The 12,543-nt window shown below is 42.5% G+C and overlaps 1 protein-coding gene across 3 annotated transcripts in view; it reads left to right on the top strand.

The window, feature by feature from the left end:
* The window catches only part of col12a1 (collagen type XII alpha 1 chain), a 235,328-nt gene that overhangs the window by 125,738 nt on the left and 97,047 nt on the right, over positions 1 to 12,543 (top strand). For all 3 annotated transcript variants that reach the window (XM_033026046.1, XM_033026047.1, XM_033026048.1), the window contains 5 exons: positions 1,292 to 1,421; positions 3,510 to 3,652; positions 9,439 to 9,568; positions 10,432 to 10,574; positions 10,848 to 10,977. In XM_033026046.1, coding sequence (XP_032881937.1) covers positions 1,292 to 1,421; positions 3,510 to 3,652; positions 9,439 to 9,568; positions 10,432 to 10,574; positions 10,848 to 10,977 — 676 coding nt within the window. The remainder of the gene's footprint in view (positions 1 to 1,291; positions 1,422 to 3,509; positions 3,653 to 9,438; positions 9,569 to 10,431; positions 10,575 to 10,847; positions 10,978 to 12,543) is intronic.

Raw genomic sequence — 12,543 nt, 5'->3', positions numbered from 1 at the left:
ACCTTTAAAGTTTAAGGGTATGCCCTCTAGTCTTTGACATTTCAACCCTGAGAAAAGGTGATGACTGTCTACCCTATTTATGCCTCTCATAATTTTATAAATTTAGATCAGATCTTTTTGAGCCAATATGGACCTGATGGGTTAAATTGTTTTCAACCATCAGGGTCTCAATCTGAAATGTCCACATACGGTTAGTCCTTGTCAGATGCTGCATGACCTTCTGAGTTCTTCCAGCATTCTAATTATGCATGCCAGATTCTTGCATCTGTGAGCCTGAGGTTTATTTTATATTTTCTCCAGTCGATGACATTAGGAGATATGAGCAGTATGTAATGTTCTGCATGCAGTGACCGCCCTGATTGTCTTCTGACAGGTTTTGTCATTAAAGACCTTTGCCACAGTGCCAAAACTTTCTGATGATTATAGACATTTAGAAATAGTGCCGTCCATTTAAGTAATTGAAAATATTTAACCATAAATAACAATAAATATCACATTCATTCATGAAAATTAATTTAAAATATTAATATTACATCAAACAGCGATGCTCATCAAAATTGTATCATACTTGATTTGAAGCATATTTAATATTCATCATCATGAAGAACAGGACTAGCAGACAGTTTGAAAGTCCTTTAAAACTGATGAAGCACAGCTGGGTGCAGTGAGAAGTCTGGCATCATTTTTTGCCAGGGATTTCAAAAAGTACAATGAGATAAATAATACTCTGTTCTTTTGTCTGAGGGATGAGTAATAAGTGAGGAGTACATGCTGTAACATCCATTATATAGTTTGCCTCATCTGTAAAATAATACTTTCAACAGTGCTACTCTATACTTAATACTCAACCGAGTATATCAGCCTTGAGTTTTTTGCTCAAGGCTCTGGAGTTGGCCTAGAACTCTGGAGAGCTAGAATACTGAGCAATATAGTCCACCTCCAGTCTGTGTTCCACAGTTCAAAAGACGGAGGTGGTGAGAGGTCATTGAGGGACAAAGTCTGGTCCTTGCTTTCCGCATCTATCCAGAAGAGCAGGAAACTACGCACCCTGGCCTATATTTTCCCATCACTCAATGTTATTAACATTTTCATCACATTGCCTCTTTGTGTGAGCTTAATAAATGCAAATCGACGGCTCTGTTTCATCACTGATGTGCCACAGCTCCAAAATTGCCTTATTGACTAGAAAGCTCTTTAGTACATCCTTCATTAAGGCAAAGGTGCTCTTGAAATAAAAATATTTTCCTGGGACTATCCACAATATTTAACAAACTTATTTTTTCTCTTCCAGGTCACAGTAGGTGCAAAACAAAACAGTATTGTGTTGCAGAAGTTGGAACCAGATACCCCCTATTCAATCAGAGTCACATCTTTCTCCAAAACCGGAGATGGCGGACAGATAACCGGCAATGGCAGAACAAGTATGTTCAATATTCCTCTTCTTACTTGTTAACCGTGTAAGGATTGTTGAATATTATATCCCAGGGATCTAAGAACATAGAGAAACCATTCAAACCATCCATTTGCTAGCCTTGTTAGCCCTTTGACCTCAATATTAAATTATCCCATTGGCTATAAAGGAACCAGGTTTAGGTCATGCTTCGACAGCAGATCAAGCAACATTTGTGGAAAGAGATACAGGCTTGGCAATTTAAATGGAAAACCATTTGTCAGAATTGGGCAAGAGAGAAAATTGGTTAGTTTTAATTAACATAGAATGTGGTGGGAGGGAGAGATAAGACAAAGGAAATATCTATAACTTGGTGATGTCAGGTTTGATATGGGGATAAGTTCTATCCACACTTATCCCCATGGCAACTGTAGAAATTAACCACATGGCAAAAAAAGGACAAAAAGTGTTGGAGTAACTCAGTGGCTCCAGCAGCATCACTGGAGAACATGGATAGGTGACATTTCGGGTTAGGACCCTTCTTCAGTGTAATTGTGGAGGGGTGGGGAGAAAGTTAGAAGAGTGGAGAGGCAGGACAAAGTGTGTCAGATAAAAGGTGGACTCAGGCGGCGGAGGGGGCTTTGATAGGCAGATGGTTGGAACAAATGCCGGGAATAAAAGCAAAAGGTGAGAGACATGTTGGAGGTGTTGCGAATTGATAAGGCAAAGGAAGGAATTTAGGAGGAGATTGAAGGGGAGGGAAGAAATAGGTTGGGGCATTGGGGTGGGAGTGGGAGAGAAAGGAGGGAGGGGGGTGGTCAGAGGTTATCTAAAATTGGACCTCCTCGACTGCTTAACCTCATGGCAACCTGTTTCTCTCTTCATTGATACTGATTGACTTGCTGATCATTTTCAGCATTGTCCGTTTATAATTTAACTTCAATGTTCAGTTGGCAGAGTGCAATTCCCCTTTCTCTGCTTGTCCTTAAATACATTGAGCCTTGGAACTGTTGAAATATAGTTGGAAATCCATAGTACAAACAATTCCTCATTTGGCTCAAACATCTCAACTTCCTTCAAAGAGACCACAGGAAAACAACTTGTTTGAAAAATGTAAAAATAATGAGTTTGGGAGCAAGAAAGACATTTACATAAACAGATTATGTTTTGAATAACTCAATGGTAGAATGAACTGATTGGGAAAAGGATTATGGAAAATGTATAGAAATCATTCGCACATTGCACAGTTGCATTCAGCAATAAGAAGACAAATTCCTTAACAGTATGAGGGATTAAGTCAAAATGCATGATATTATTACACTGTGCAAAAGAAGTTCAAGAAGCAGATATAATAATGAGTTTTAAAAGATATTTGGACAGATAATTGATAGGAAATGTGTGAAGGGCATTGGGCCAAATGCAAGGAAATGGGACTAGCCCAATATGCCAACTTGGTTGGGATGACAAGGTGAGCTAAAGGTCCAGCTTCCATGATGTACAGCTCCGATTTTATGGCTCTAGTATCCTGGAGACTAGAAATCTAAATGATCAAGCCACATAATTGGTGTGGCAACTGAGTACAGTCACTGCCTACATTTTCTGTAATGATAAATGTGTCTTCTGACTGAAATGCACAGGATTGTGATGGAACCATCTTTACTTGCCTCAGTGAGTGCAATTCTAACAGCACCAACGAAATGCAATTGCAACTGTGTAAATTAAGGAGGGACAGTAAATGTTGGCATTGTCAACATTGTACGCATGTCCAATTAAATGGAAGAAAAAAGATTTAGGACAAAGCAGTCATTTGCATGCCTTCCAATTCTCCATCATAAACATTCATGCTCTCCAGTAATAGTCCACAATAACAGGCATGTGGGATGGCACGTGCCCCCTCCCCCCCCCCCCCCCCCCCCCCCCCCCCACTGAGGCAAAATGCCATCATACTCACTTGCTTGAATTATGAAATTGAGATAACATTATCAAATTATGAAATGGTAGAAGGGTGACATGAGGCTAAGGCTAGGGTGAAGAAATGTAATTAGTTCCGATCAGGAGAGCAGCATTGATACTTGTTGTTGAGGCAGGATTTAAAACCATTGGTCTCATTCTCTTCTAGAACCACTCGCTTCAGTTCGAAATCTTAGGGTGTACAACCCATCAACCAGTACACTGAGTGTGAGCTGGGATCCCGCTGAAGGTGTCGTGCGACGCTACAAGGTCCATTATGTTCCATCTGCTGGACCTGGAAATGAAGAAGTGGTAAGTTTCTCAACTTCATTTTCACAGTCACTATCAAATGAAATCAAGCATTACGAGATTTAGTGTGGCAGCAGTAAACAACAGTTTTTATAATAGCATAATCCCAAGGTATTTTACAGGAATGTACCAAAGAACACAAGCACAAATCAGGAGTAGGCCACACATCCCCTGATACCTGGCCTGCCATCCAATATGCTCCTGGCTAATCTTCCCCAGGCAAATCTGTGCTACTGTGCCTATTCCTAATAGCCCTCAATTCCCTTACAGAACATAAAATAGTACAGCATAGGAATAGGTCTTTCAGCCCACAATGTCTGAGCAGAACATGATGCCAATTTAAACTATTCTCCTCTGCCTACATGTGCTCCATATACGTCCATTCTCTGCATATCCATGTGCCCACCTAAAATTATCTTAAAAAGCACACTCGCATCTGGTTTCACCACCATCCCTGGCAGTGCATTCCAGGCAACCCCACTTGTATAAAAAAAATCAACCCTCACATCTTCCCCCTCTATGCCTCAAAGCTATAACTTCTAATCTTTAACATTTTCACTCTGTGAAAAAGGTCCTGACCGTCTACCCTATCAATGCCTCTTATAATTTTATGTACTTTTGGCCTCCCCTCAAACTCCGATGCACCAGAGAGAAACAAAAATCTAAGTTTGTCCAAACTCTCCTTATAGCTAATACCCTCTAAGCCAGGCTGCATTGGGGAAAATCTTTTCTGGCTCCTCTCTGAAACCTCCACATCCTGTAATTGATGTGTCTGAATCCAGTCAACCAGAACTGCCACAATTTTTCACAAATGTATCTAGCTCCTTCTTAGTTAGCTTTAACCTCTGGCGGGGAGAATTCCAGAAATTCATCACCCTCTATAAGAATAAATTCCTCTGCACCTCAATTTGAAATGCCAGTCCCTTTCCTTGTTACTATGTTTTCACGTCTGAAACTTTCCCACAAGTGGAAACATTGCAACATCTTCCCTGTTGTGTCCATTAGGATCTGATGTTTCAGTAATATCATCCCTCATTCTCTCGACTCCAAAAAAAAATACAGATGCAGCAAATATTTGCTAAAAGCTGCTTAAGGAGTCTTTGGGGGAGTAATTAAAAACTGGTAAAGTGGCAGGTTTTGAAGGAGGAGAATGAAATAGAGGGCAGAGGGGTTTTAGGAGGAATTTCAGAGCTTAGGGTAAAGTTTACGGAATGCACACTACCATCAGAGTTGTGCAAAAACATTGCGTAGGAGCAAAGAAGGCTGGTATCAGTTGAATGGAGATTGTTGTTCAGGTTTCTATTTATGGCTTCTTATCCCTTGATTGCAACTTTTTGTGCCAATAATTGACTAAGAGACACAAAGGAATAAATTACCAAGCAACAGTAAATTCAACAATAACCTACTGCTCCCCCCAACACCAGCAGTGTTACATATGTGAATGAAATCACAGACAGCAGGCGTTTCCCCAGGTGATTAACACTGATGCAATGCAGAAAACATTGACGGCATATTATGTACAACAATCTCCCCCGCACAAAAATAAAAGAAGAATCTTATTCTTGGTCAGTGTGCCAGATCTTGGTTCTCCAGCCTGAGGAAGCAGGTTCTCAACACCTAAAGCAGCAGTCCCTCTTAAATTGGAAAAAAAGGTCAATGATCAAACTTTACTTTTCCACGGCGTTTAAATTGATCCCTGGTGACAAAGATGAGCCTCTACTTTGTGGCTATTCATACCAGTGCACTCTCTAAATACAGCAACTAACCGTAGTTACAATGAGTGCCAAATTGTGCCCTGAATGTTGCAACACACATAGATAGAGTGGTAAAGAAGGTGTACATCAGTCATGGTATTGAGTATTGCCCCATTACAGGATGAATGTGGCTTTGGAGAGGGTGCAGAAGAGGTTTATCAGAATGCTGCCTGTGTTAAAGTGTATAACTACAGGGAGAGATGGATAACGGATTATTTTGTCTGGAATATTGGAGGCTGAGGAGAGACTTGACAGAATTCCATAAAATTATGAGAGGCATAGATAGGGTAGACAATCAGAACCTTTTCCTTAGGGTGGAATTGTCCAACACTGGAGGGCATAGAGATGTGTGAGGGATGGTGGTGGAGGCTTTGCGATAGTAATGTTCGAGGTTTTTAGATAGGCACTTAGAGGTGCAATGAACAAAGGAATAGGCATCATGTACAGGCAGATGAGACCAGTTGAACTTGGTATCATGATCGGCACGAACATCATGTGCTGCACTGTTCTATGTTCTCTGGTGACCTAGTGCTTGAGGGCGATGTGACTGAGCTGGAGAGCAGCAGAAAGAGCAGGCAGATGAAGGATGTCCCAGCTTAGGCACATATAGATATGTACATATATAGGGAATGCTTAGAGAGATATGGGCCACATGCAGGTAAATTGGACTAGCACAGGAAGACGCCTATGTCAGCATGGATGAGTTGGGCCAAATGGCCTGGTTCATTTCGTATAATTCTGTGACTGTGATTAAAAGCTTCATTCTGGCACATATCACATTGGCTATAAATTGCCAGACCCGATGCATAAATGTAGGGTCTGTCCATCTCTCCCCTGCAGCCTCTGTCTCCATGGTAGCCGAAGTGTTTGTTGCTGCTAAATGCCTGTCATGGGAATATGCCTTTAAAGACTAATCCTTTAAAGACTGATGCCTTCTCTGACTGGTGAATTAGTATATGCACACAATTGCTTGAACTCATATTGGGAAACCTGATTGGACATCAGCCAAATGTGGCCATGCTTAAAAATAGGCGCAATCCATTTTTTTTAACATTTGTTTTTCATGAATTAGTACACCAAGATCTTTCAGTACACACATTTAACTGTTTCATATTTCAAACTCTATGTATTTTTTCTTCTAACATGCACACCTTATTATTTTCCCCCACCGCATTCTGCCTACCACCTTCTTGCCCACTTGCTTAACTTGCTTGCTTCCTAGAGTTACAGTCATAGAGTTATACAGCCCAGAAACAGGCCCTTCCACCCACCATGTTCGTGCGCCATTGCTGCACATCTACACCAATCCCATTTGCCCGCATTAGGTCTGTATCCTTCCTTGCCTTTCTGATTTGAGTGCCTATCCAAATATATCTGATGTGATTCGATATTAACTTCAGTGAGTTCCAGTTACCAACCTGTTTACTCTCTGTATAAAAAAAAAACTTTTCCTTTCAAATCACTTTGAAAATTCCTTCCTTTCTCCTTAAACTTAGGTATTGTTTTCCATATCCCTACCATGCAAAAAAGATTCTGACTTGGCTCTATCTACCTTCTTATAATTCCAATATACCTCTCCCAGCACCCACCTTCTTTCTATCTCCTCAGCAAGAGGAACACTGCAAGGAGAAAGGAAAGACAGTTGGATTAAATTGCATTTATTTCAATTAAATTTGTCCAATGTGTTCAAGAAAGCTTCCTCAGGCAATATGTAAAGGGCCCTACTAGGGATAAGGCAAAGCTAGACCTAAATTTAGGAAATTGTGTAGGATAAGTGACTGCGCATTTTGGGACCAGCGACCACAGTTTTCTATTAGCTTTAAAATTGTTATGGATAAGAACAGGGAATTCAAGACGGTTCAGCAGCAAAGCTAACCTTGATGGTATTAGACAGGAACATGCTAAGTTGGAGTATGTTGATTGCAGGCAAATGGAGTTCAAGAAAGTGGGATGCTTTTAAAACTGCGATAGTGCGAATTCCTGGTAAAGTGAAGGGCTAGGAGTAAGAAACCCTGCATGACGAGATAAATGGAGGCTCTGGTCAGGAAAAAGAAAGGAAGCATGTTTAAAGTATAAGCAGCTGTGATCAAGTGCATCGCGCGGCTAGAAGGCTTCCCGACGGGCCCCGCGGCTGTGGACTGTGAACACGGCCGGAGGCCTTTATTGAAGTGCTGCGGTCTCGATGCCTCTCGGATCGCCACGTAGAGGTCGGGTGAAGCAGCTGACGGAGCCCATGGCTGGGGCCCGGGTCGGCACCACGGAGGCGTGAAGTGGGGCGTCGAAAGCGGTGAGGCCTCGGCGGCGGCAGCAGTGAAGCGTTGCGACGACGGGGCCTCGGCGGTGGTGAAGCCTCGCACCGACGGCGATGCTTCGCGGTTCCTGTCGCGATCGACGGTCGATGAAAGCGTGGAGGGCCACCATGAGAGGGGGAGGGGAAGAACAATGGAGGACCTGGCGTGAAGAAGGTGGGGGAGACCAATGGACAATTGGGACCTGGCTTGGGGAAACTGTTGGGCGGGTGGGGGGGGGGGGGGGGGGGATGACAAAATGGGGAGCCGGCGTGCTTTGTAACGTTGTCATAGGTGACTGCTATTTGGATACATTGTGTATGCAAGCAAAGAATCTCACTGTGCCTAGTCACATGTGACAATAAAGTATTCCTATTCCTTCCTATCTTTGGAGGAGTATATGGAATGTTGGAGCATACTTAAGAAGGAAATCAGGAGGGCAAAGAGTGAGCATGAGATAGCTAAGATTATCCCAAGAATACCCCAAATACAGTCTAAGCAGTGTTTTATAAATTTGCAACAAAACAACCCAACTTTTATATTTTACCTCCTAGGGAAGCATACATATATGCCTTCTACACCACCCATATTTCAGGGATTTATGTTCTAACCCAAGGTCCCTCTGTTCATCAGCATTTCTTAGTGCCTATATTTTACTAGGATTGTCCTTTCCCCATTTGATTTCCTAAAATGCATCGCTTTTTACTTATTGGATTAAATTACATTTGCGAATGCTCTCCCCCAACTTTCCATCTGATCTATATATTCTATTTTTCTATCCTTCCTAACTATCCACAACACCCCCAAATTCTGTGTCATCTGCTTGCTTACTCACCATACCTCCTACATTCACATCCAAGTCATAAAACACAACCAAAAGTCCTGTGGTATACCACAAGTCTCAACATTGCGTACCTCCATCATTTCCTTATACCTCCCATTTCCAAGCCAATTTTAGATCCAATTAGTTAGCTTGTTTGGATCCCATGTGCCTTAACCTTTTGGATGAGCAGACCCTGCAAAATCTTATCAAATGCATTGGCCAAAGTCTCTCCAGACAGTGTCTGTTATCCTACCTTCATCAATCTTCTTTTGCAGGTACTTTGCTTTCCTTTTTGCAAATGGCTTTGCAAAAAGGAAAGCATACATATATGTATGCTTCGATATATATTTAGCGCTTCAATATACGCAGGGCTTCGATATATGTTGACATCGCCAGTATCACTTTTTTGATTCTATGCAATGGAACTGATTGTTAAACCGCTTGAGAGGGTAAATGAGAATCAACTAGTATGACCTCAGACAGGAGTGACATATTAACCAGACCAAGTCATCATGAAAGGACTCCTTCTCCAGAAGACTTTGAGGGAGTTTTGGTTGGCTTGATCTGATATGACATGGTCAATTGTACTAACACCACCAAGTATTTTCCATTTTCAATTTTTAAGTTGTGTTGAAATCGGAAGTGGTATTTGAACTTGTCTTCCAATGAATTCTTAGTCCAGGTCATTAGATGATTTGTTCAATAACTTTACCAATGTATCATTGTAATCAGTCTGAAGAAGGGTCTCGACCCAAAACATCACCCATTCCTTCTCTCCAGAGAAGCTGCCTGTCCGCTGAGTTACTCCAGCATTTTGTGTCTACCTTCAATTTAAACCAACATCTGCAGTTCTTTCCTACATATCATTGTAATCCATCTGGTATAATTCCCAGATGATGAGTAGTGCTTGTTTTTATATTGCAGGTCACAGTCCAAGGAAACACACACAGTACGGTCCTGAAGAGCTTGCATCCCGATACACCTTATGATGTTACAGTGGTTCCTGTGTTTAGAGAAGGTGATGGAGCTCCGAAGTCCAGCACTGGAAAAACATGTGAGTTCTTAGTGAGATGCCAGCCTCAAAATCAGTTAACTTCCTACTTTAATCTCCTGGTGACTAATTCTTATATCCTTTGAATTCTTGAAATGTGGCTGTTACTGCATGACTGGTAGTTAATGTCACCTGGTTCATCTTCAAGAGGGTATGTGAGATTTTTCTACTTATGTTTCTGTAGCCCTTATGGTGGAATGACTCCCATGGTGGTCCAGTGCTATTCAAAGGAACATAGAAAATAGGTGCAGGAGTAGGCCATTCGGGCCTTCGAGCCAGCACCATCATTCAATGTGATCATGGCTGATCATCCCCAATCAGTACCCCGTTCTGGCTTTCCCCCCATATCCCTTGATTCCCTTAGCCCTAAGAGCTAAACCTAACTCCCTCTTGAAAACATCCAGTGAATTGGCCTCCATTGCCTTCTGTGGCAGAGAATTCCACAGATTCACAACTCTCTGGATGAAAAGGTTTTTCCTCATCTCAGTCCTAGATGGTCTATCCCTTATTCTTAAACTGTGACCGCTGGTTCTGGACTTGTCCAACATCGGGAACATCTTTCCTGTATCTACCCTGTCCAATCCTCTAAGAATATTCTCTAAAGGTAGTGGAGTATTCTGGATAACATTCCATAGTAACTAATAGCTAACAAGTGGTTGAGGCCACTGTGATCATATTTTCTTTGCCATTGCATTGTCTTCCAACCCAAAGCATTAATCAACTCTGAACAAGGCTAGTGCATTCACAAGGTTGTGGTGAGATGAAGTGCGGGATACTGGTTAGGTTACTTACATCTATCTGTTGCTCTGAAATGCCTTCTCTATACTGAAAATGTAATGGAATTTTTTTCTTGTGTGGCTGTTCAGTAATTCGTGGAGCACCAGGGAATGTTAAAGTCTTCAACCCATCACCAAACACCCTGAATGTCCATTGGACCAGTGCTCCCGGTCCTGTGCAGCAGTACAGGGTGGTCTACGCACCTCTGACTGGGACCCAACCCTCACAATCTGTAAGTCATTGCACCATTCCAATGATACACATTTACAATTGATTATTTTACACCTTTTCATAACTCTCTGAGTGTCAATAATTTAAAAACAAAGTAACAATGTCCATTGATTTTTTTTCCCCCTCTATTATTCAAGTTTGGGGAAATGCAATGTATGCGGTCTTGATGCAAGTAGTTAATTCTCTGATGTAATAATGGTAACTATTGTTTGGTAGGACCACTCCATTTCATAGTTGTGGATGTGCTGATATGGAGCTGTTTTTTGTTGAGCAGATGGTGGTGCCAGGAAACACCAACAATGTCCTTTTGGAGCGCCTGCAGCCAGACACACCGTATTCTGTCAATGTGGTGGCTTTGTATGCAGATGGGGAAGGTGGTCAGCTCGCCGATAGAGGCAGGACATGTAGGTTGAATACCTGTTTTAGTTGGTCTGTGTACATGTATGAATATGTTAGCATGCGGCTGTGATTCTGTATATCTTGATTGAAAAATACACCATGGATACAGGCCCTTCGGCCCACCGAGTCCACACCAACCATTGATCACACATTCACATTAGTTCTATGTTATTCCACTTTTGTGTCCACTCCCTGGGACAATTTACTGAGGCCAATTAACCTTCAAACCCGTGCGTCTTTAGGATGTGGCAGTAAACTGGAGCACACGGAGGAAGCCCTTGTGGTCACATGGAGACCACCAGGGGCGCCGAACAATTGGCAACCCCGCCAACAGTCTTTGTTTTGTCATCTTTTTTTAAATTTCGGTGCATTTTATAAGTCTGTGTAAATGTTCTCCGGTTTGTTTTATGTGGGGGGAGGGGGGGGAAACTTTTTTTTCAGTTTCTTACCTTGCCGGAGACACGATGTTTCCAGGTCAAGTCTCCGGTCACTCTGCGGCCTACCATCGATGGAGCTGGAGGCCACCTCGGACTGACCTTGGGCCCCACTCCGGGCGCAGACTTAATATCGGAGCCGATCCCTAGCCTGGGATCGCTTCAACCGCGGCCTGCGGACTTACAATCAAGAGCTCGCAGTCGGGAGCTCCGACAAACGCAGAGGCTCGACCAGCCCAGACGCAGGGTTCGATCGCCTGGCATGCGGGAGCTGACATCCCCCCCGATGCATGAGCTGGATCGCCCCGACGCGGAGGCCCAAAACGCCGACGGCCACGGCAGTCAAGATCGTCCCGTCAACTGATGGCTCGAGGCCCTCGACCGCGGGAGAGCAAAGGGATGAGATTGAACTTTTTTTCGCTTTCCATCAGTGAGGAATGTGGAGGAGTCACTGTGCTGGATGTTTATGTTAAAATATGTTTTGTGTGTTCAATTGCTTTATATTTGTATGGCTGACCTGGCAAATGAAATTCCTCGTATGTTGCATAACATACTTGGCTAATAAAATATTATTGTGATTGTGATTGTGATTATGATATTCAAGCTTCACACATTCTGCATTTGTGATCAGAATTGAACCCAGGTCTTTTGTGCTGTGAGGCAGTAGCTCCATCATCTGTACCACTGTGCCACCTTGTTTGTATGTATCATTGCTTTTAAGTATAATGATTAGGAATGACTAAACTGGCAGGCAATCTTGTTTTGTGAGAAGATTGAAGCAGAATTGAGATATATACAAATTTACACTCTTACCTATAAGGAACCACCATCTCTGCTTCCCTCCCCCCCTCTCCCCCCGCACACTGCACTCCTATTTAATCAGAATCATAATCAGAATAATACTTTATTTGCCAAGTATGTTTTGCAACATACGAGGAATTTAATTTGCCATGTCAGTCATACAAATAAAAAGCAACAGAACACACAAAACACACTTTAACATGAACATCCACCACAGTGATTCCTACACATTCCTTACTGTGATGGAAGGCAAAATAAAGTTCAAGTCCCTTCCCTTTGTTCTCCCGCGGTCGGGGGCCTCGAGCCCTCCGTTGATGAGATGATCTTGGCTCCCAC

The sequence above is a fragment of the Amblyraja radiata genome, chromosome 8, assembly GCF_010909765.2.
Source record: "Amblyraja radiata isolate CabotCenter1 chromosome 8, sAmbRad1.1.pri, whole genome shotgun sequence".
Taxonomy (NCBI): Eukaryota; Metazoa; Chordata; class Chondrichthyes; order Rajiformes; family Rajidae; genus Amblyraja; species Amblyraja radiata.
This window is presented reverse-complemented; position numbering and strand designations above follow the sequence as displayed.